At 37.3% G+C, this 25,885-nt stretch overlaps 1 protein-coding gene across 1 annotated transcript; it reads right to left on the bottom strand.

Moving 5' to 3' along the window:
• Positions 1–13,842: 13,842 nt before the first annotated feature.
• On the bottom strand, positions 13,843–22,138 carry LOC149143073 (alpha-bisabolene synthase). The gene is made up of 12 exons (XM_089448338.1): positions 21,911–22,138; positions 19,232–19,550; positions 18,681–18,867; positions 18,172–18,389; positions 16,715–16,835; positions 16,508–16,620; positions 16,162–16,391; positions 15,742–15,854; positions 15,422–15,520; positions 15,102–15,317; positions 14,841–14,979; positions 13,843–14,460 (listed from the first exon to the last, which is right to left on the bottom strand). The coding sequence occupies exons 1-12, from the start codon at positions 22,052–22,054 to the stop codon at positions 13,900–13,902; spliced, it is 2,460 nt and encodes an 819-aa protein (XP_089304464.1). The 5' UTR covers positions 22,055–22,138; the 3' UTR covers positions 13,843–13,899.
• Positions 22,139–25,885: the final 3,747 nt, after the last annotated feature.

Raw genomic sequence — 25,885 nt, 5'->3', positions numbered from 1 at the left:
TTCGTAAGCAGAAGGTTATCCAAGGCTGAGAAGAACTATTCCACCACTGAGCGCGAGGGGTTAGCCATGGTATACGCGCTCCAAAAGTTTAGACACTATTTGCTGGGTGGCCATTTTAAGATGTATACGGATCATTCCGCATTGAAATACCTGGTCAATAAGCCCTGTTGGGGGGGAGAATCTGCAGGTGGTTGTTATTTTTCCAGGAGTATGATTTTGAAGTTATTGTGAAGCCTAGATGATTGAACATCGGACCAGACCATTTGTCATGCATCGAAATAGGGGAAGAGCCCACTAGTTTGGAGGAGGTACTGCCTGACGTGCTGCTATTTGCTGTGCACGTCTCAGATGGTCACTTTGAAGACATCATACACTTCCTAATGACAGGAACTGCCTCAGAAGGTTACACCGTCCAGCAGAAGGAGTTAGTGGTACACGCGACAGACTTTTTTGTCATTTTTGGGCATCTGTACAAAATGGGGTCTGATGAAATATTGTGACGATATGTACCGGAGTTCAAAAGGAGCAGTATACTTGCGAACGCTCATGGGGGTGCCGCAGGAGGTCATTATGCAGGAAGAGCGACCACCCAGAAGATTCTATGCGTAGGGTTGTGGTGGCCAACCCTGCATCAGGATTCAAAATCTTACTACAAGGCGTGTGATGTATGTCATGCCATTGCGGAGGGATGAGCTACCTTTGAATCCACAGATGACGTTACAACCCTTTGAGAAATGGGGGATAGATTTTGTGGGACCCATTCAGCCCCAAGGGAAGAAGATGGGAGCGCAGTACATTATCACCACGATAAAGTATTTGACTCGATGGGTGGAGGCACAACCTATGAAGGATTGCACAGGCATGACTGCTACGAAGTTCCTCTTTGAGTATGTATTGATGCAATTTGGGTGTCCAAAGATTTTGATGAGTGATCGGGGTACACACTTTTTGAACGAGACGATCAACACACTGTCGGAGGAATTTTAGGTATATCACCAGAAGAGCACACCTTATCACCCACAGGCTAACGGGATGGTGGAAGCATTCAATAAAGTGCTGGAGAACGCGTTGACCAAGGTTTGCAATGCTCAACGAAGTGATTGGGACTTGCGCATACCCGCAGTACTATGGGCCTATCGGACGACATGCAAGAAGTTGACTAGATAGACACCCTTTAGGCTTGTATATGGTGTTGAAGCAGTGATGCCCATGGAATAAATTATGCCTAGTCTACGCATAGCGACACTCATGGGTATGATGGATCGCAAAGCCCTGGAAGAGAGGCTCGCGCAGCTGGCAGAGCTTGAAAAAGAGAGATTTCTAGTTGGATTCCACCAACAGGTCCAAAAGCAGCGTGAAAAAGCATGGCATGATCGACACATTAAGTTGCGCACCTTTAAGATAAATGACCTGGTTTTGTTATATGACAGTAAGTTCGATAAATTTCTAGGGAAATTCAGAATGCACTCGTTAGGGCACTATGTCATCAAGGAGATTACCAACGGTGGAAGCGGTTCAGTTGGTTAAATTGAATGGAGATCCCTTCCTAGGAAAGGTGAATGGAAAAAAATTGAAGCCATACACCAGTGGTCTGGCCATGTGACTATATGAGGGTAGCACAGTCTTAGCGCTTCAGGCAATTGAAAGGAGGTGCGAGACTATAAACTACACTGCCCAGGTTGGGGAGCTACGCGATTGGAGGATTGTGCGAAGCAAGGAAGTGTCACAAGGTTCGCGACAACACGAAGGGAGCTGCGCTACCCAGGGAGAAATTGTGCAGGTCAGCCAGAAAGTGACCGTTAAATTCACTATTCATGATTTGACAGTAGAAATGCGGCCAAATGGAGCGGGTAGCTGACATTTAAGACGAAATTTATGGATCAAATCCTTAAAAATCTGCTGCCAATCCGGCATTACTGAACCGAATGTGGGGGGAACAGTCGGATTTGAATTCAAAATGCCCTATAAATTATAGGTGGCTGCCTAGCGAAAAACAATTGGCATTTTTAGAATTGAGTTGTTGAGCTCTCAAGTGCACCTGAACCGAGAATTCTTTGAGGCTCTGATAGCGAGTTCGGCGTTTGAGCAATTACCAGAGATGACACGAGCACTGTTGAATAACGTCATGTCAACACCTGCAACAGTTATGGACACCAAAGCAATGACAACCAAGGAGGATGTGCCAGAAATAGTTAGGGAGGCATAAGAAGCTTCTCTAGAGGTTGCCAAAGTATTAGCAGAAGTCCCAAAATCACCACGGACGCCGAGATCAAAGCCGACTCCAACCAAGGAGAGCATGAAGGATAAAAAGGGAAAGAAACCTGCAATACACGTGCGCGCATCGCCGAGAAGAAATCCACCGAAGGACAAGCCCACCGCACAGGAGAAGGGCAAAGCCATCAATCTGGAGTTGGAGGAGGAGGAAATAGAAGACATCTCGATGGATGATGAGGACTTGGGGATAGATGTGGAGGAAGTTGAAGCCCAAGGTGCAGACCTTATCGCTTGGTTGCCTGAGTACGTCCCTTCGCGCAAGGGCAAGACTAAGGTGCCAAAATATATCGATGAGAGCAAGGTCACAACCTCTATTGAAGGAAAACTTGCGACTTTGCAAGAAACTCAACAAAAGTTTTAGGCCAACAGTTCAGGAGCAGTGATCGAACAGATGGTTGAAGAAGTAGAGTAGGCGGCCGCACAGTGCACTGTTGAGGTTGCGGTCATATAGGTTGAGCTGGGAGGTCTTCACTCTAAGATCTCTGCACCCACAGAGTGACTCAAGGGCGAGTCATGATGGTTGTGTTGGGGGCTTGTTGGGAACGGGATCCCCCAAGGACAGTTTTGGGGCTAAAAACCCATGTTTTGTGTCAAATTTTGTAATAAAGTTGTAAAGTCTCCACATTTTGTGGTTGCAGAGTGCGAAGGTGTCATGAGTCATAAAGGGTTGTCTGCCCTTATTTTGTAAAGTGTAAAGTCGGCTGTAAAGATCTACCCATGGTCCGCGGACCATGGGATTGTATAAAAAGAGCTAAGTAAGTAAGCTCTAAGTAGTCATAAGTTTTTGGTAGTAGAAGAGAAGGCTTGAAGTCTTGGTAGAGAAGTCTAAGTTTCGGGTCTTAGCGTAGGTAGAAGCTCTGCAGCTGAGTGCGCAAAGGCCTAAGGTGGAAGTCCGCAGCTGAGTGCGTGAACCCTTGCAGTTGTGTGCGCAAGGCGGATAGAGTCTGTAATCATCTGAAGATATCAATAAGGAGAAGAATTCTACAAATTCCGTGTCTTTGTTTCTTGTTAATGCATTTGGTTATATTGCGTTTCGGGTTTTATTTATAATGTTTATGTAATGCATGAATATATGTGATTATATTGGGTAAATGAATGCAAGTAAGAATATCAGATTACGCGACGTTAACTGTGATTCTTTAGTAAGATAAGTAAAGCAATTAAGATAACTTGGAAACCTATTCAAAACGCTGTCATAGCAGTGCAAAAGTACCTGAACTATAGGTTAGGGCTGTGTGAAGGTCAATCGTACTCCTTCGCGGAGGTACTAAAGGCCGGAATAAAGGGTTAGACTGAAAAAGCCCTAGGACTTAGTGACCTGTGCGAAAGTAGGAATAGAGGGTATAAACTGACATCATGACCATCTCAGGGTGAAGAAACTTGGTTCCAACATCCCCCTATACTGCTTTGGGTGAGACTTCGGTCCATGCTCCATGGGCTGATGCCGAAAGGGCCAATAGTGTAGGGATTTGTTTGGCTAACTAACGCTGAACTTGGGTCAGGTCCCACATAGCCAACAGGTTCACATCCACTTCAATCTTTGTGAAGCCCAACCTGGTGAAGTAGGTATCTATCCTAGTGTACCAAGCACGGGGTGCTTTCTTTAGCCCATACAACACTCTCATGAACTGACACACATGTGACTCACGGTTAAAGGTATCAAAACATTCAGGTTGCTCTATGTACACCTCTTCCTCAATCATGTCATTAAGGAAGGTTGTTTTTACATCCATCTGATGTATCATCCAACCCATCTGTGTTGATAGTGCCAATATAGATCTAATTGATGAGTACCTTACAACAGGAGCAAAGGTCTCATCATAATCAATCCTCTCTACCTATGAAAAGCCACGGGCCATAAATCTAGCCTTATGCTTCTCCACACTACCATCTGCAGCTTTCTTTACCTTTTGAAGACAACGGGAGCTCACCAATGACTTGTCTTCTAGTCTTGGGACCACATCCCAAACACTATAATGAACTATGGAGTCATACTCCTCCACCATGACATCAACCCAAATCTGCTGCTGCATTGATTCGTTAAAGGAAGATGGCACTGTCACAACACATTCACCCATAAGAGCCATGTATCCAGTGTACCTCTCACGTGACCTCCTCTGCCTACACTAAGAAGTGGGTTCTCCCACATTATCCAGTGCATCATCCAACAATTTGTTAGCCTCTTTGGTGTGCTTTCTTCCCTCTATGGAAGACTCTACCTGAGTGGATGTATCCACTCCTAGATCCTCTGCATGTGGCTGCTCCACATCAATATGAGGCTCCTCAACCTTAGCAGCTAAAATGTCATCATACGCATGTAGCTCAAGCTCCCTCTCACGGGAAATTCGTATGGCCTTTTCCTCATTAAATCTGACATCCCTGTGAACCACTATCATCCTGATGGTCGACAAGTACATCCAATAGTTGTGAGGTGTATCAGTGTACCCCACAAATATCCCCAACTCTGCTATAGGCTCAAGCTTCTTCCGTGCATTTTTGGTCACATGGAAATATACTGATGATCCAAAAATCTTGAAGTGACCAACATCTAGCCTCTTACTGGAATAAGCCTCCTCTGGTGTCTTCATCTCAAGTATCCGATGTGGGTTATGATTATGAACATAAACTGTTGTGTTGCATGCCTAAGCACACATGTGAAGTGGTAGGCCCTGATCATACAACATCGCCCTCGTTGCCCCTACTATGCTTATGTTCTTCCTCTCATCCACCCCATTCTGCTGAGGGTTATAGGGTGCCGTCAACTACCGTTTAATCCCTTCCGCAGCACAAAAGTTCTTAAACTCATTTGAGACATACTCACCACCGTTATCACTTTGTAGAGCTTTAACCTTCTTGCTCGAATCTTTCTCCACCAATGCTTTAAACTCACAAAACTTTGTGAAAGTTTGATACTTTTTCTACATGAAAAATATCCAACATTTATGAGAATAGTCATCAACAAATAAAACATAATACTTGTGTTTGGTCGTGGATGCTGTCGAGAATGGTCCACACACATCTGAATGGACTCACTCTAGAATAGCCTCTGCTCGACTATCTCTATCGTAAAAGGAAGACTTGGTGTATTTTCCCAAAGTACACCCCTTGCATGTATCAACTTTCTCAAGCGTACCTTTGGGAAGGCTGGTAGAGATTTGCTGCAATATTTTCAAAGCCCCATGATGCAAGTGGCACAATTGTCTGTGCCACAACTAACCAATGTCTCAGCTCTGCACCCTTCCTACTTTAGTGCTCAAAGAAACACACTCCTCTACCTCGAGCTTATAGAGATTCTTCACCCGAATCCTTATCTTTTTTACTTGACCCATGGCTATGTGTCGAAGGAACACTTTTCCTTTCAAGAAGATCACATCATAGCCTCTATCCTCAAGCATGGAAACAGATGCCGAGTTCTTCTTTAGCCCAGACACATACATAACATTCTTCAAGGTGAGTGGAGCCCCATGCTCCCTCTGAAAAGTAATCGTGCCTAATCCAGTAACACTATACTTCTTGTCATCACCCATCTCGATATGCAACTGGAGATCTCTCTCCTCCAGGTCACTAAATAACTCTTTGTCGCCAGTCACGTGGAATGAAGATCCACTGTCTAAGTACCACACACTTCCCATCATTAATGAAACCATGCATGCAGTGAGAGAAAAGTCCAATTTGAATTGAGAGGCTAAAGCCTCACCCGTCGCTCCTACTTAGGACTTCTTTTTGGACTTTTTGAGTGGACATTTTGTAGCAAAATGGCCCAACTCATGACAATGAAAACACTTAACTTTCGTCATGTCTTTCTTCTTACCTCCATGATAAGAATCTGATTGGGAATTGGAAGCTTTCCATTTTCCCTTCTTCACCTTAATCTCTAAGGCACAATTCACTTCATCACTAGTCTTTGATGAAGAGCCATCCCCGATGTTCCTCCTGATCTCTTCTTGCATCAAATCCGACCACAATCGTTCCCAATCTAGCAGCTTCTCCCGACCATTGACAAAGTCTTGATAACTATGCAAACTCTTTGGGAGTCCTAGAAGAGCAAGACTCACCATATCATCCTCAGCAACCGTGATTCCAACACTTCCAAGTTCATCATGCCATTGAGTGAACTTGGTTAAGTATTTTGGAATAGTCTCGCCATTCTCCATTTTGATTTTCGAAGTTTGTCCTTTAGTGCCAATTTCCTTTGGTCACTGTTGTTTTGATACAAGTCCATCAATGCTTTCCATATAGCATACAAAGTTTCCTTTCCTTGGAGACTCGAGACAATGTGGTCTCGAACTCCCTCAAGGATTATCCGTCTTGCCTTTCCCACACACTTCTTCCATTCGACCAAATTCTGTGCATTCGATGTTGTTGGCTTAGGAATTTATTGATCAATGAATTCCTTCAAGCCATTATCCTCTAGCACAACCTCCATTCTGTCCCTCGAGGCTATAAAATTCGAGTTTCCTTCCAAGGCATACTCGATCCATAAACCGTAAAACGCCATCTGTCGATCCTGAAGTATGTATTGCAAATTCGAATTTCACCTGTAGCCCTGAACTCAAAAATTCGAAATCTCCTCTAGTATACTATTCTCAGGTCCGATACCATGTAAAAAATTATGTAGATTCACAAGTTCAAGCAATGTATTAAAGCACAGGACAAGAATCTACTTTTACTTTCAACCAGCAGAAGCCAATACACAAGTGGTCTGCCCATGTGACTATATGAGGGTAGCATAGTCTTAGCACTTCAGGCAACTAAAAGGAGGTGCGAGACTATAAACTACACTGCCCAGGTTGGGGAGCTACGCGATTAGAGGATTGTGCGAAGCAAGGAAGTGTCACAAGGTTCGCGACAACACGAAGGGAGCTGCGCTACCCAGGGAGAAATCGTGCAGGTCGGCTGGAAAGTGACCGTTAAATTCACTATTCATGATTTGACGGTAGAAATGCGGCCAAATGGAGCGAGTAGCTAGAATTTAAGACGAAATTTATGGATCAAATCCTTGAAAATCTGTTGCCAATCCGGAATTACTGAACCGAATGTGGGGGGAACAGTCGGATTTGAATTCAAAATGCCTTATAAATTACAGGTGGCTGCCTAGCGAAAAACAATTGGCATTTTTAGAATTGAGTTGTTGAGCTCTCAAGTGCACATGAACCGAGAATTATTCGAGGCTCTGATAGCGAGTTCGGCGTTTGAGCAATTACCATAGACGACACGAGCACTGTTGAATAACGTCATGTTAACACCTACAACAGTTATGGACACCGAAGCAATGACAGCCAAGGAGGATGTGCCAGAAATAGTTAGGGAGGCATAAGAAGCTTCTCGAGAGGTTGCCGAAGTATTAGCAGAAGTCCAAAATCACCACGGACGCCGAGATCAAAGCCGACTCCAACCAAGGATAGCGCAAAGGATAAAAAGGGAAAGAAACCTGCAATACACGTGCGTGCATTGCCGAGAAGAAATCCACCGAAGGACAAGCCCACCGCACAGGAGAAGGGCAAAGCCATCAATCTGGAGCTGGAGGAGGAGGAAATAGAAGACATCCCGATGGTTGAAGAGGACTTGGGGATAGATGTGGAGGAAGTTGAAGCCCAAGGTGCTGACCTTATCACTCGGTTGCCTGAGTACGTCCCTTCGCGCAAGGGCAAGACTAAGGTGCCAAAATATATCGATGAGAGCAAGGTCACAACCTCTATTGAAGGAAAACTTGTGACTTTGCAAGAAACTCAACAAAAGTTTTAGGCCGACAGTTCAGGAGCAGTGACCGAGCAGATGGTTGAAGAAGCAGAGTAGGCGGCCGCACATTGCACTGCTGAGGTTGCGGTCATATAGGTTGAGCTAGGAGGTCTTCGCTCTAAGATCTCTGCACCCATAGAGTGACTCAAGGGCGAGTCATGATGGCTGTGTTGGGGGCTTGTTGGGAACAGGGTCCCCCAAGGACAGTTTTGGGGCTAAAAACCCATGTTTTGGGTCAAATTTTGTAATAAAGTTGTAAAGTCTCCACATTTTGTGGTTGCGGAGCGCGAAGGTGTCATGAGTCATAAAGGGTTGTTCGCCCTTATTTTCTAAAGTGTAAAGTCGACTGTTAAGATCTACCCATGGTCCACGGACCATGGGATTGTATAAAAAGAGCTAAGTAAGTAAGCTCTAAGTAGTCATAAGTTTTTGGTAGTAGAAGAGAAGGCTTGGAGTCTTGGTAGAGAAGTCTAAGTTTCGGGTCATAGCGTAGGTAGAATCTCTGCAGCTGAGTGCGTAAAGGCCTAAGGTGGAAGTCCGCAGCTGAGTGCACGGACCCTTGTAGCTGTGTGCGCAGGGCGGATAGAGTCTGTAATCATCTGAAGATATCAATAAAGAGAATAATTCTACAAATTCTGTGTCTTTGTTTCTTGTTAATGCATCTGGTTATATTGCGTTTTGGGTTTGATTTATAATGTTTACGTAATTCATGAATATATGTGATTATATTGGGTAAATGAATGCAAGTAAGAATACCAGATTGCGTGACGTTAACTGTGATTGTTTAGTAAGATAAGTAAAGCACTTAAGATAACTTGGAAACCTATTCAAAACGCTGTCATATCAGTGCAAAAGTACCTGAACTGCAGGTTAGGGCTACGCGAAGGTCAATCGTACTCCTTCGCGGAGGTACTAAAGGCTGAAATAAAGGGTTAGACTGAAAAAGCCCTAGGACTTAGTGACCTGCGCGAAAGTAGGAATAGAGGGTATAAACTGACATCACGACCATCTTAGGGTGAAGAAACTTGGTTCCAACATCCCCCTATACTGCTTCGGGTGAGACTTCGGTCCATGCTCCATGGGCTGATGCCGGAAGGGCCAATAGTGTAGGGATTTGTTTGGCTAACTAACGCTGAACCTGGGTCAGGTCCCACGTAGCCAACAGGTTCACATCCGCTTCAATCTTTGTGAAGCCCAACCTGGTGAAGTAGGTATCTATCCTAGTGTACCAATGCTTTCTTCAGCCCCTACAACACTCTCTTGAACTGACACACATGCGACTCACGGTTAAAGGTATCAAAACATTCAGGTTGCTCTATGTACACCTCTTCCTCAATCATGTCATTAAGGAAGGTTGTCTTTACATCCATCTGATGTATCTTCCAACCCATCTGTGCTGATAGTGCCAATATAGATCTAATCGATGAGTACCTTACAACAAGAGCAAAGGTCTCATCATAATCAATCCTCTCTACCTATGAAAAGCCACGGGCCACAAATCTAGCCTTATGCTTCTCCACACTACCATCTGCAGCTTTCTTTACCTTGTGAAGACAACGGGAGCTCACCAATGACTTGTCTTCCAGTCTTGGGACCACATCCCAAACACTGTTATGAACTATGGAGTCATACTCCTCCACCATGACATCAACCCAAATCTTCTGCTGCATTGATTCGTTAAAGGAAGATGGCACTGTCACAGCACATTCACCCATAAGAGCCATGTATCCAGTGTACCTCTCACGTGACCTCCTCTACCTACACTAAGAAGTGTGTTCTCCCACATTATCCAATGCATCATCCAACAATCTGTCAGCCTCTTTGGTGTGATTTCTTCCCTCTATGGAAGACTCTACCTGAGTGGATGTATCCACTCCTGGATCCTCTGCATGTGGCTGCTCCACATCAATATGAGGCTCCTCAACCTTAGCAGCTAAAATGTCATCATACGCATGTAGCTCAAGCTCCCTCTCACGAGAAACTCGCATGGCCTTTTCCTCATCGAATCTGACATCCCTGCAAACCACTGTCATCCTAATGGTCGACAAGTACACCCAATAGTTGTGAGGTGTATCAGTGTACCCCACAAACATCCCCAACTCTGCTATAGGCTCAAGCTTCTTCCGTGCATTTTTGGTCACATGGAAATATACTGATGATCCAAAAATCTTGAAGTGACCAACATCTAGCCTCTTATTGGAATAAGCTTCCTCTGGTGTCTTCATCTCAAGTATTCGATGTGGGTTATGATTCTGAACATAAACTATTGTGTTGCATGCCTAAGTGCACATGTGAAGTGGTAGGCCCTGATCATGCAACATCGCCCTCGCTGCCCCTACTATGCTTATGTTCTTCCTCGCGTCCACCCCATTTTGTTGAGGGTTATAGGGTGCCGTCAACTCCCATTTAATCCCTTCCGCTGCACAAAAGTTCTTAAACTCATTTGAGACATACTCACCACCGTTATCACTTCATAGAGCTTTAACCTTCTTGCTCGAATCTTTCTCCACCAATGCTTTAAACTCACAAAACTTTGTGAAAGTTTGATACTTTTTCTACATGAAAAATATCCAACATTTATGAGAATAGTCATCAACAAATATAACATAATACTTGTGTTTGGTCGTGGATGCTGTCGAGAATGGTCCACACACATCTGAATGGACTCACTCTAGAATAGCCTCTGCTCGACTATCTCTATCATGAAAGGAAGACTTGGTGTATTTTCCCAAAGTACACCCCTTGCATGTATCAACTTTCTCAAGCGTACCTTTGGGAAGACTGGTAGAGATTTGCTGCAATATCTTCAAAGCCCCATGATGTAAGTGGCACAATTGTCTGTGCCACAACTCACCAATGTCTCAGCTCTGCACCCTTTCTACTTTTGTGCTCAAAGAAACACACTCCTCTACCTCCAGCTTATAGAGATTCTTCACCCGAATCCATATCTTCTTTACTTGACCCATGGCTATGTGTCGAAGGAACACATTTCCTTTCAAGAAGATCACATCATAGCCTCTATCCTCAAGCATGGAAACAAATACCGAGTTCTTCTTTAGCCCGGACACATACATAACATTCTTCAAGGTGAGTGGAGCCCATGCTCCCTCTGAAAAGTAATCGTGCCCAATCCAGTAACACTATACTTCTTGTCTTCACCCATCTCGATATGCAACTGGAGATCTCTCTCCTCCAGGTCACTAAATAACTCTTTGTCGCCAGTCACGTGGAATGAAGATCCACTGTCTAAGTACCACATACTTCCCATCATTAATGAAACCATGCATGCAGTGAGGGAAAATTCCAATTCGAATTGAGAGGCTAAAGCCTCACCCGTCGCTCCTACTTAGGACTTCTTTTTGGACTTTTTGAGTGGACATTTTGTAGCAAAATGGCCCAACTCATGACAATGAAAACACTTAACTTTCGTCATGTCTTTCTTCTTACCTCCATGATAAGAATCTGATTTGAAATGGGAAGCTTTCCATTTCCCCTTCTTCGCCTTAATCTCTAAGGCACAATTCTCTTCATCATCAGTCTTTGATGAAGAGCCATCCCTGGTGTTCCTCCTGATCTCCTCTTGCATCAAATCCGACCACAATCGTTCCCAATCTAGCAGCTTCTCCCGACCATTGACAAAGTCTTGATAACTATGCAAACTCTTTGGGAGTCCTAAAAGAGCAAGACTCACCATATCATCCTTAGCAACCATGATTCCAACACTTCCAAGTTCATCATGACATTGAGTGAACTTGGTTAAGTATTTTGGAATAGTCTCGCCTTTCTCCATTTTGATTTTCGAAGTTTGTCCTTCAGTGCCAATTTCCTTTGGTCACTGTTGTTTTGATACAAGTCCATCAATGCTTTCCACATAGCATACAAAGTTTCCTTTCCATGGAGACTCGAGACAATGTGGTCTCGAACTCCCTCAAGGATTATCCGCCTCGCCTTTGCCACACACTTCTTCCATTCGACCAAATTCTGTGCATTCGATGTTGTTGGCTTAGGAATTTATTGATCAATGAATTCCTTCAAGCCATTATCCTCTAGCACAACCTCCATTCTGTCCCCGAGGCTATAAAATTCGAGTTTCCTTCCAAGGCATACTCGATCCGTAAACCGTAAAACGCCATTTGTCGATCCTGAAGTATGTATTGCAAATTCGAATTTCACCTGTAGCCCTGAACTCAAAAATTTGAAATCTCCTCTAGTATACTATTCTCAGGTCCGATACCATGTAGAAAATTATGTAGATTCACAAGTTCAAGCAATGTATTAAAGCACAGGACAAGAATCTACTTCTACTTTCAACCAGCAGAAGCCAATAGATCGATGAAAACAATATGAACAAGAAAAAAATAAATCAATGGCACATAACACAAGATGTATTTGGAAAAATCCGCTGCTCAAAAACCTGCTATCTGTATTGCATATATCAAAAATATGAGTGAATATATAGAGCTTGTTCTCACTAGAACAATTCCGCACAAGTATGCTCAACTCTCTCAGCTCTGAAGCTAGCTCTTGGCCAACATTTAGCCAATTCTGCAGCTCTCCAAGCCCCTAATCTCTTGTGTAATTCCTAGGATGAATAGTCTGTATTTAAAGGGAATTCATGCTTCCAAAATTGCGCAATCCAAACATAGGACCAATCTTTGATGCATGCATGATATTTACACTCAGTAAATAATACAACTGATAGTATACTGTCCCTGCTCTCTAGTCTCAACTGGATCTTTCTTAGAATTGGCATGCATGAGTTTCTGATGAAAGAATCTTCAGTTAACTAGAGTGACACTTGTGGATGCATTAGTGCACCAACTGACTGTGAGACTTTCTATTAGTTCCTCAAACAGTTTGGAACTAATTTAACTGAACTTAACTAAGTAAATTGAGTAATCTAATTTCCAACTCAATTTAAACTCATACTAGACCCCTAAAACTTAGGGAGAACATATATATGACTACAAAAAGACTTCCAACTAGAAATTCCTAAGCTAATTAAGTTAATTAAAGTTTAATTAACTATTTACAACTTGCTATGAGAATATAATTCGATTTTAATTCTCAGTTTAATTCAAAAACAAATTAAATTGGAATTTCTTGTTGCCATTTATCAACATAAATTATCAAACGTTAGTGAAATTAAAAATAGTCAAAGACTTGGATGGAAGTGAACTTAAAAAGCCAAACATGAGTATATAACCTTTATTTTAATTATAATTATATACTTTGAGTACAAGCTAGATTACATTAAAGCATCTACCCCATTATCTTAAAATTTAAACAAACATAAAATTGGTTTTGATTATAGGTAATAAATTTATAAAATATTTTATAAATTATCAAACTTTAGTGAAATTAAAAATAGTCAAAGACTTGGATGGAAGTGAACTTACAAAGCCAGACATAAATATATAATCTTTATTTTAATTATTATTATACTTTGAGTACAAGTGGGATAACATTAAAGCATCTACCCATTATCTTAATATTTAAACAAATATAAAATTAGTTTCGATTATAGATAATAAATTTACAAAATATATTTTATAAATTATCAAACTTTAGTAAAATTAAAAATAGCCAAAGACTTGATGGAAGTAAACTTAGAAAGACAAACATGAGTATATAACTTTTTTTTAATTATTATTATACTTTGAGTACAAGTGCGATTACATTAAAACATCTACCTCATTATCTTAAAATTTAAGCAAACATAAAATTGGTTTTAATCATAGATGATAAATTTATAAAATATATTTTATAAATTATCAAAATTAAATATAGTCAACGATATAAATAAAAGTGAACTTAAAAAGCCAAACATAAACATATAACTTTTGTTTTATTTATCATTATGCTTTGAGTACAAGTAAGAGTACATTAAAGTGGGATGGGATCAATAAGGCACTCTTTGATATTATCCTTCACTTCCCATTTGGACACACCGAAACCATCTCCATCCTTGAATATCACCATCGTCACTCTAGTTTCTTCGAAAAGCATCTTCCTGCATGCCAACGGCACGTCGTCGTCGCCGGGCTTTAGAAACTCCCTCGTCAATTCCTTCACTGCCGGCTCCAGAATGCCATAGATGTGATTCAGAGCCTCTTCTTCTGTACATTCCGGGTGATCTTTCATGTAACATTCAATGCTGGACGCCAATTCTCCACGAGCCTTCTCCGCCTTATATGTCTTCGTGTCGTCGGCCAGGCGGGAAATGAGGGAATTCAGCTCTGTGAGAACACGTCTCCCGGGATAATCTACTTTCTCCAATGCCTCTTGTGACAGGAGTTGCTCCTCCATTATCAATACTCCACTCAACAGAAGTATACGTTGGCCAATGGAAGTGATTCCATTCTTTATGTACTCGTCCAAGCTGGGCACATACTCAGCTGCTAGCCATTCAGCTTCTTCATAATAACCCAGAAGATAATCCTCCCACTGATCAATACCAATGGATCCACATATTAATATCAAATTTAGCATCACACAGCAAATTAATCAATCAATGCAGGAAATCTTTTTTCTGATGAGAGTTGTTTTAGTGAAATTTAAATTTATTTTGATAGTAGATTTTAGGAATATTTCAGAATGTGATGGATAGTTGCTCATTCAAAAATTGATTTCACTCTGTGAAATTTAAATTTATTTTGATAGTAGATTTTGAGAATATTCCAGAATATGATAGATAATCACCTTCAAAAATTAATCTTGGTACTGTTGCTTTAATTTTGAAATATTCACAAAATCTAAAATTGAAACGAAAATAACAATATATAGCTTATTTTTTTACATAACAAAACAAATTCAATATTACTTACTCCCTTTCTGAAAAAGCTAACCAATTCACGCCCCTGTTCCTTCTCTGCCTCCCAGGCCACTTCGTGAACTATGTCATAATAGATTTTGTAACATAGTTTCATATAGTCTGGAAGGTTTTCTGTATAAGAGAGGTCCCATCTGAAGAAAAAATTGAGCCAACATAATTCAATCAGTATAATCATCTAAGACACTTAGTTTAAAACTTTAATTGACATAATAGAGAAAAAATTATCTGCAATCCAATGTGATCCAATCCCTACCTTCTCACAGCCTCAGTGAACAGCTTCAATTCATCTAGGGTCCCATAAGTGTCATACATATCGTCCAGAACAGTCTGCAAGCACGCCACCTTTGTAAAGAGGAATCTGCATTTGGCATACTGGGGCTCATACGTACCAGCGGCTATCAAGAAGTAGAATTCCAGCGGCCTCTCCCGTGCAAAGGTGAATAGAGGCAACCCCGAATCTTTAAACCAGCTGTGATGTGATGTGACGTGCATGCAGAATCAACCATGATTAGGACAAATAACGGTTGAAATGGTTTCAGATTTCTCATGAGGGACTGTTTGTTAGTTAGTTACCTGGTAACATTCTTCATCTCTTCTTGGTGGATGGACTGGACAATGTTGAAATCTAATTTTGCCAACTCTAGAAGCTTTTCGTTGTTCACGTAGGGCAGTCTGAAATTAGAATAAGCAGCACCCTCTCAGTCTAACAATAATATTATTATAGAGAGAAAAAAAATTCACCTATGCAAGAGTTATTTTCATTGAGATTGTTGATTGAGATAAACAATAATCAGTCTAGATTTTCAAATATTTTCAAAATCGATAATTCAAATAAGTTCAATTAAATTTAATTATATAAAAATTATTAAAAATCTAAAATAAACCCTACTTACTTGTAAACACTTTTTGCTAAACATGCATAATCTGGATTATACACTTGACAGTATCTTTTTGCTTCCACTCTTGGGACACTGGCATGCCAAGAAGTCTTCAGGGCGTATTTAATCTGGCAATGGAGATGGCCGTGTAAAAATCAAAATTTCAAATCTTATAATGATTAAATTAATCTAAATATTTTAATCAAAGAAGAAAGTAATAAAAGATGGGTATTTTTATTTTAATTACAGATTTTGAAAATATTTTATAATCTGATGATCAAGAGAAAAGTCAATTTTTTGAATTTTTCTGAATTTTCTCTTAATTATAAAATTTCAAAAATATTCTAAAATCTACCATTAATTTAAATTCAAGCCCAACAACAAATATATATGTTCCATTCTGTAGTATAATATGTATATATAGCATTCTGTTACCTGTTGGCTCAGGTTTTGTTTGTTGTTCCATGCACTGAAAGTCTCATTTTTCTCAAGAGCTTCTCTCAGATATTTAGTAGTGAAGCTTTTGGCTTCATCCAAAATGTTTTCTCCAGGGAATGCTAGCTGTGAAGCTCTATAAAGGCTCAGCATGCTTGCTACTTCTTTGTTGAATGGACCAGTCGAGCAGAAGAATTGACCATTGCCATCTCTGAAGTTTTCGAAAACGACTGCTAGTACAATTTTCAAAGGTCAGAGAAAAGTTCTTCAAAATCCAACGCATGCTTTCTGCCACTGTCCTGATAGCATAGCTTCATAAATAAAATTAAGTAAAATAGATACGCACCTGGCGATACATCGTACCTATGCAGCCGGAGCAGCAAAAATCCCAAAGCAGTGGTCTCGAGGTCTGCTATGGGATTCTGTCTGCCCCACCCAATTCCTCTTTCGTTCCAATGCCTGTATGCCATGGATTTCATCAATGTTGGACTGAAGGATTTTTCCGAGTAAATATGGAAAGGAGGGCGAGTAAAATAAAAAAAACTGGTTATACCTGTACACATAATCGAGAGCTTCCTTTATTTCCTTTTCAAAGTGTCTATACACTCCAAGGCGTTCAATATTATCTACGATCAACAGACGTTCCAGCAGATCCACAGGATACATGCAGGGAACTGCAGGATGAATTAAATATTAAACTCCAAACCATCCTCCCGCAATAAGCAAACAATAGTCTGTTTTGTATCAAATATGCACAATATATACCGTAATAAATATATCTTTATAGTATTCTATATTTTGTAAAATATATATTCATTCTATATTATTGTAAAATATATACTTATAATAATTATATCTTTATAGTTTTTGTGCAGAGGGGCTCTTTTCACTTTATGTTAAGTAATTTATTATAATAATAATAATAAGTTTAAAAAATAATAATAAATTGTAAATAAGTTAAATTATAATTTTGTTTTTATTAGTAAAATTACAAATAATTTTTCAAAAAAAATCATAATATACATGTTACATCAAAATAAATTTAAATATTAATAATAAATTAGAATGCAGGTTATATGTTTAAAGTTTATATTTTTCTATTCATTTATTGTGGTTCATCATCTGGACATGAATGAATAGTTGAATCATAAAACCAATAAATAGCAAATGCAATCAATTAATCTCAAAATTAAAAAAATAAAATAAAAAAAATAATAATATATATATTTTAAGCTTGGCAAGACTACATCTTTAACATGTCTAATATATCACTATGACATGGTAAGGAATTGAACCAGTGACTTTGCATCAAAAATGCTTTAACTTGATCACCCTCTATCCAAGACTTCGTGAATATATTCTAAAATATATAAAAAATTAAAATATACAAAAATATATTTCTATATATATATATCACATTAAAAAATTAAATTTAAAAAATTGTTTTAATCAAATTAAAAATAAATAAAAATATTTATATAATATTTCTATATATAAATATGTGAATTTTTTATAAATACAAATAATATTATTAAGAATTAATTTATATCTATTTATCTTTGTATAGAGGAATTAAAAATCTTTTTTCACATTCAAATAAGATTTACATCTTGAAAAATAAATCTTTATATATTCAAATTCTATATTACAATATAGAATTTGATATAAGACATAAAACCATTAATTATATATATATATATATATTTTTTTTTTTCATATTTATATTCATGATGTTTATTAATTAGATATAATTCTTTACTGGGTAAGTGAGATGGTTATAAAAAATATAATAAAAATATTTCTGATATAATCACAAATCCAATCATTTTAAGAGTTGCTATTTCGAAATGATTTTAAAAACTAAAATGCCCTGGATCCCAATTTCTTAATCACAACCTAATCTCACAAATTATGAACAAACTCATTTCTTAATTAAAAACCTAATCTCACAAATTATGAACAAATTAATAAACCTAAAAAACTGCTATATTATCATATTCATTCCCATACCAAAGTCACCAAACTTAGACACGACATTGCTCAAGAATTCAAGACATTTCACGTCCCCAGTGTGCATGAAGACGCAGGCCGTAGAAGCAGGTGAGCCTAAGAAAGACCCATCGCGACTCTGAACATCCATTATTCTTTCCCACTCAACTATATCTTGGATTCCCTCCAAAGAATACAGCAATGGCGACGGAATGGTGTAAAATTCCTCCTTGGAAAGTCTGCAAATTAATTGCAAAACATTTATTAGACTTTGCATAACCGTTCCAGGAACATAGAATACTTAATTAGTTGAAGAATAATAAAAGGTACAAAATATTTGATTAACCATCTAGATAAAATGTAATATGCTTGTATAATTTTATTATTAAAAAATTATCATTTAAGATTTATTTGATTTGATTTGATTTTTGATCACAATAATGAAAAAAAGGTCTTGCCCACACAGTTAAAAATTAGAATCAGAACGGTTTGAATGGCTAAACCTTCCTAACAGGAACAAGAAGTCTTACTTTGATAATCTCTCTTGCCGTTTCATCTGCAACTTGTGTATATAAGGCAGGTCATAAGGGAGTTCAAGTTGGAAAGATTGAGCTTCTCTCAACAGAAAAGGAAAGTTGATCTCAAAGTCTGTTACCAAGCTGTCTTGATCACTTTCATCCTTTACTAGTTCCAGATTGCTGCTTATAAATTTAATGCCTGCATACATGCAGATAAATATCAATACACTAACATAGGAGTATAGGCCGGATATGTATCTACAATGTAATTTTATTTTCTGCTTATTCTTCTTTTCAATACACTAACATTTCAATAAACTAACATAAGAATACATACCAAACATATATCTGCAGGATGTAATTTTATTTCCTATAATAAAATTATTGTTTTTTTTTTCAAAGGGAAAAATGCAGATAAATATCAAACTTAAAAACAATCTGAAATCCAGAAAATTAGAGCAAGGCCGCTTTCTCTCTTCATTTATTAGCTTAGAGGTTCGGTTTATCATACATCATTTGTGAATCAGCAGCGTCTGAAAATTCCTATTTGTTCTGCTTCTTACCTTGTTGTACTTGAGCGTCCCCGACTTTCCATTTAAGGAGCGCAAGAACACAAGAAAGAGTGGCAAGAAGGCGGTCCGACAGCAGAAAATGAGACTGAGTCCCCCATGAGCCATCTTTTAACTGGTTTTTCAAAATCCAATCAACCGTTTGGGGAAATTGCGGGCGAGGAGAGCCATCAATGGCAGGCACCCTCGCTATCCATGCTGTGTCATACGCAGATGGAGTAATCATTAAGTCTCCATCTCCTGCAATGGCTGTATTAAGCATCGCTTTAATCTCGCTAATAAGGGCCTCCGCTCGTTCTCTGTAACTAGAATTCTGAGAACAATGAAAGCGAAGAAGTTATCATGATCAGCATATAAAGAGAAGAACAAAGTATCTTATTAACAATCAAAACGCCCATGTAGATTAAGTTGGAAATCAATTTAGAATGGTTAGTCAATTTTTTCCTTCTGGTTTGTTTGTTTTTTTTTGTGATTCTCTAAGTTTAATCTATGGTTTGAAGAGATGTGACTCAGGGGCATCTAAGCGGACCACACTTAATTTTTTTAGGATGTCTTCTCCCCCTAGCACAATGCACAAATCTTTGGTGGCTTTGCTCACGAGGCTCATCCTTAACTGGTTGTGCTATCTCAATTGCATATTTTAGAAATGAAAGCTAAGAAGTTATCATGATCAGCATATGAAGAAAAGAAGGTAGTTATCTTATTAACACTCTATTTAAAATGATGTAGTTATCTTATTAACACTCTATTTAAAATGACTAAACTCATCCTCAACTGGTTGTGCTATCTCAATTGCATATTTTAGAAATGAAAGCTAAGAAGTTACCATGATTAGCATATAAAGAAAAGAACGTAGTATCTTATTAACACTCTATTTAAAATGACTAGGCTCATCCTCAACAGGTTGTGCTATCTCAATTGCAGATTTTAGAAATGAAAGCTAAGAAGTTACCATGATCAACATATAAAGAAAAGAACGTAGTATCTTATTAACACTCTATTTAAAATAAGAACTCTCACTAAACACAAGGGTGTGACTACTTGTAAATCGATTCCAAACAAACTCCAGAGGCTAGAGTTGGTGATGGGACTTACTTTCATATTGCTTGTATCCTCCTACACTACGAGCATGTCACCTCTAGAGATTTGAACACACTTGTAAATCGATTACAAACACTAAAACTCGAGGCCAGAGTTGGTGATGGGACTTTGGTTGTATCCAATCGATTACAAACACCTACTTGTAAATCGATTACAAACACTAAAACGGGACTTTGGTTGTATCCAATCGATTACAAACACCTACTTGTAAATCGATTACAAACACTAAAACTCCAGGCCAGAGTTGGTGATGGGACTTCCTCTAGAGATTTGAACACACTTGTAAATCGATTACAAACACTAAAACTCCAAGCCAGAGTTGGTGATGGGACTTACTTTCATATTGGTTGTATCCTCCTACACTGCGGGCATATGGGTGAGGCTTCCACAGATTTGAACACAGGCAAGACTATTGTAAATCAATTCCAAACACCAAAACTCCACCAAAACTCCAAAGGCCAAAGTTGGTGATGGGACTTACTTTCATATTGTTGGTATCCTCCTACACTACGGGCCTATGGGTGACGCTTCCAGAGATTTGAACACTGGCGAGCTTACTTGTAAATCGATTCCAAACACCAAAACTCAAGAGGCCAGAGTTGGTGATGAGACTTACTTTCATATTGCTTGTATTCTCCTACAATTTATGATTTTGCTTTTATCCCTCATATTACAAAATATTTTTGAAATATACAACCTAATTAAATTTAACTATTTAAAATGAAAACTCTGACTGAATCAGAAAATTTCATATATGTTCAATAAAAAATCCAGTATAGACATCAAATCACATATAAAAAAACTTGTGCACTCAATCCAGATTAAAACATAACTTTTATTGAATCAGAAATAACTCTTGAGCTAATTGGACTTTGCAATTCTCATAAGGATTTTTTAAAACTCTCATTAGATTATAGCTACATTTACATTTAAGTTTATGTTGATTGCAGAAACCGACATACGATAAGTATGAACAAAGCATATTTGAGTTTATGTCGATTGCAGAAATAAATATACAAGGATTTTTTAAAACTCTTATTAGATTATAAATACATTTAAATTTAAGTTTATGTTGATTGCAGAAACCGACATACCATAAGTATGAACGCATCACATTTGAGTTTATGTTGATTGTAGAAATAAATATACAATAAGTATGAAAAAAGTATAGTTATTAATATTATTGAAATTTGTAATAGACTTTGAGAAATCTCATTAAATCATAAATAAATCACGACCTCATGTAGATTGCAAATTCTGATATCCTGAGTTGGTGTAAATTGCCTATGTATATAAAAGCAATTCTGATATCCTAAGTTTATGTAAATTGCATATTCATATATATAAGCTTTTGAGTTTATAAAAATCTGCATTGGACATAATTTTTTTTAAGAACTTCATTAAATAAAAAATAGATCATGAACTTGCAGATTCTGATATCCAATAAGCATGAAGCAAAGTTAATAAATGATCATGAAGATGAACACAAGAGAGTATGTAATGAAATGAAAATACTTGAACATAAGATAGAAATAAGAAAGTTGGCAATGAAAAGAAAACATTATTACTCACAGCATAAGGTGATTTAAGAGAATTCACAAACTCATAGCCCCAGACATTAGGATGAGGATTGGCCGTCCTTCTGATCAAACCGCTGTTACTCGACAAACCACAAGCCAAACTGGAAACTGGTGATTCAGCAGAAAACGTAGCCATTTTTCTGAGCGACAATTATCAAATGGAACAGAAACAACTTCGACTTTATCGATTTTCTCGTAGACAGAAGCTGAGATCGAGTAAAGTTTTGATATTACACTGCGCTGCTGCACGTATATATTGCACAACGACAGCGCATACGACAAATGAACGAAGATTGATTTTTTCAAAGGCACGAGAAATTGAAAGTGGTGGGAAAGTGTGGTCAGAGTTACCCAATAATTAAAACTTCTGATATTTCAACGGCACGTGGTTAACTACCTTTGACTCTGCGAATAGTTCGCGTATTCGTGATTTTTCCAGGCGCACGAGATTTTGAAAGTGGAGTTAGAGTCTGAAATTTCTTCTTAGGGGAGAACACGAGATATGGAAATTAAAATCGATTGACCGAACTGTGATTTTTTTTTATAGTGAATGGACTTTAGATATGGAAATTAGAATCGATTGACTGACCTGTGATTTTTTTTAGTGAGTGGACTTTAGCTTTAGTTACAACAGAAAGCTTGTTTCCCATATAAGGATATGGCAAAGTTGAAGCCTTAATCTCAACTCAACGCTGAAAGCTCATTGGCCATATAAGTACAACGCAAACCTAAAAGCTTGCCAAGTGTCGAAGTTGAAGGCTTTACTGACAGCTCAAAGTTTAAAAACTTGTTTTCCATATAAGTACAATCACCCTCATTAAAAGCTTGTTTTCCATACAAGTACAATCACCACCAAAGCATCTCAGCACCACTCATGCCTAGGAGTATTTACCTGAGTAATGTAGGGTAGCTTTTTTAAGGTCTCAAAGTAAGGTGGCTCAAGTTGGCTTTTATCCATTTTGCATGATTGGTTTTATCCATTTGCCATGATTGGTTATTTATTTTAAATTAAGTAGTTGTTGTTGTTTTTTAGTGGGAAAAGTCAATTTATTTTTAATTATATATATATATATATATATATTTCATTTAAATTTAATATTTAATAAATGTTAAACTTCACACAAATCAATTAATTTACACAAATTAATTAATTTATATTTTATATTTATTGTCAAAAATTATTATATAATGGATTGATCAAATCTAATTACTTTAATTCTTAGCATGAGATTTGAATTTAAAACTTGATATGAATATGAAACCCCATACAAACCAATTAATTTACACATTATGGATATTGTAAAAAAATAAAATATGTAATGAATCGACCATGATTTCAAATCATATCCTCATTTCTTCCCATCACACTCGAACCTAAAATTCTATTAAGACTAGACCTCATAAGAACCAATTAATTTACACCTTATAAGTATTGTCAAAAAATTAATATGTAATGGATCCACCAAATCCAATCACTTCAAATCATATCACCAAATCTTCCCATGCTTTTTGAAACTAAGACTCTATGAGACTAAACCCCACACAGACTAACTAATTTACACCTCGGATATAAATGTCTAAAAATCAATATATAATGGAGCAACCAAATCCATTCACTATTATGTAAAACTTCAACAAAATTCACCAAAAATATAATGGTAGTTACAATATAATGGATACTTCCATTATCTACCTTGATTGTAAGTTGTATCTATTAGGAACCCAAATCTATAGATTACATCTTAACAAGCCTACTTTATTACTACTAATGATGTTGAGTAGCTTGATAGTAAGTTATATGTATATCAAAAACCTAGAGCTATAGATTACATCTTCCCAAGTCTACTTTGTCATTACTAATTAAAGTTGTTACTTGGATTTCACTAGCCTTTTTTGCATTTTAAATAAATATATGGACACAATAATATATTGAAATTTTATCTTATTAACATATATAAAATGTCCAATAAATATATTCTATAATGTTCAAAAAATTACATTGAATGAATCAAATGAAGTCCATTATAATATTTGATATAACATTTAGTATTAATGTTGTATCATTACTTTTTTTTATATACACATTTAAAATAAGATTAGTCATTATAATCTTAAATAAGAAGGGGTTTGGAGAAAGAAGTTCTTCTCTTGTGTAGTGAGTGTTAGTTCTAGTGTAAGTCACATTATAAGCAAGTCAGCCCCTTATTTACATGTTACATAAAGTAATGCTAATTTTTGGTGTTAGTTAGTGATTAAAAGACCTTACCTTATTTTGAAGGAAACAAATAAGTCTACTTCATTATGTTAAGGTAGACTAAGGGTAATTCAACTTCATTACAACATGTAAATATTTTGAGAAATATGACTTAGCCTTATGAATCTATGTTTTCAAAGAGAGTCATGTGTAATAGGGTAGCGTAAGGGGGAGCCTATGGCTGAATTGTACCTCTCAGAGCTCTTACTTATTTTCCCATGAATTCACACATTGCTATCCAAATAGGTATTTTTCTCATAAAGGTTATGCAATATCACAAACACTTTGTTAAACATGAATTTTTCAAAAGAGCATAATAAAGATAAATTTTAGAGATTGAATGAGAAGGTGGCTAAGGAGAGGGAACATGCCATTTAAACTAGGGCTATGCCATTTAAACTAGTTTATTTGTCACTACATCTTATATAACTTGGGTGCTCTTTAAGTTGGGTTAATCATATTGTGTTTTTTGGGCAATCAATACACACCCCGTAGAAGAGTAATAAATGTTGCATAGGCTAGCATATACACCATTGGATCTACAAATATTTAAATACAATAAAGTATATGCCAACCTATAAAACATTTATTACTCTAACATGGGGTACTTATTGTTTTCTCATGTATGTGGTCGTAAGCGATTTGAACATCCAAAAGCTCCTCAAACACCAAGGTGTTGACTAGTATTGATTTTCAATGCATATTATTGTTAGAAATACTTATTTAGTTTCATTATTATTATTTTTGGGTTAATATCTTTTATCTATGTAACATTTCCAAGTGGTTCCTCTTTGTCCATATAGATTCCCATCCTTCTATAAAACCACTTTCATACTTCCCTAATATTTTTGCTTCCAAAATGTGAAACTTTACAAAGCTCTCTCCATTGACATTAGAGAAATTTTGAGGTCTAAAATGAGCCTCAAAGCAAAAATGTACAACCAAAATAAACTTTATAAGAACCAATAAGATTAAAGATGATGATGTCAACCATGGGGATGATTCACCATTTTTGGAGTAAAAAAGTAAAAATATTTAAAAATAAAAACTAAAAAACATTTTTTTTCAACTCGTATTTTCAACTTATCTCCCTACAATTTTACTCAAATTGAGCACTGGTTGGATGTGAAATTTAATTCCTCATCCAATGAGTACCCATGTTGTATACTTTCAATGGACCATACTGCATGAAAAATGAGAAATACATATAAAAACGTGATTGCAATCACGTTTTTTCATGTATTTCTTATTTTTTGAAAAACAATAAAACCACAAAACAATAAAGATAAATATCACAACACATATCATGAGGCAACAATAACAAGACAAATCGTTGAAGTAACAATAAAAGCAAAAGGAAAATAAGGTAGTAAAGTATGCTAGCCAAATGGAAACCCATATAACCATGTACAAAAAATTCAGCCTTCCGTTTAAGGTAGCTTAGCTATCAAAGAGTATGTCCATGGAAATTTTCATATACTTTATTCCATTTTTGGTTTTGTTTATATGTTTTTAAATGAAATGAAATTCGATGTGTAGAGTGTACACATACTCTTTTTGTATTGCAATTTCAACATTCAGATCTCAATTAATTACTTTAGTTTATTTAAGTTAATTTTAACATTTTTAAAGTTAGGTTAGAGTTGAGTTTAACAAATAAATAAGAATATTTTTTATATGATATATAAATTATAAATTAAAGTAGATTTATTG

This window comes from Pinus tabuliformis, chromosome X, assembly GCF_031772625.1.
Source record: "Pinus tabuliformis cultivar Carrire ecotype Pingquan chromosome X, CPIR1, whole genome shotgun sequence".
In the NCBI taxonomy this organism is placed as follows: domain Eukaryota; kingdom Viridiplantae; phylum Streptophyta; class Pinopsida; order Pinales; family Pinaceae; genus Pinus; species Pinus tabuliformis.
The sequence above is the reverse complement of the archived record's forward strand: the minus strand, read 5'-3'. Positions and strand labels throughout refer to the sequence as shown.

Coding starts and splice junctions, on each gene's coding strand:
- LOC149143073 (XM_089448338.1), bottom strand. CDS start 22,054: ATGGCTACGTTTTCTGCTGAATCACCAGTTTCCAGTTTGGCTTGTGGT. Junction 19,551..21,910: donor CTCTTAAATCACCTTATGCT/GTGAGTAATAAT, acceptor CATTGTTCTCAG/AATTCTAGTTACAGAGAACG. Junction 15,318..15,421: donor GAGATGAAGAATGTTACCAG/GTAACTAACTAA, acceptor ATCACATCACAG/CTGGTTTAAAGATTCGGGGT.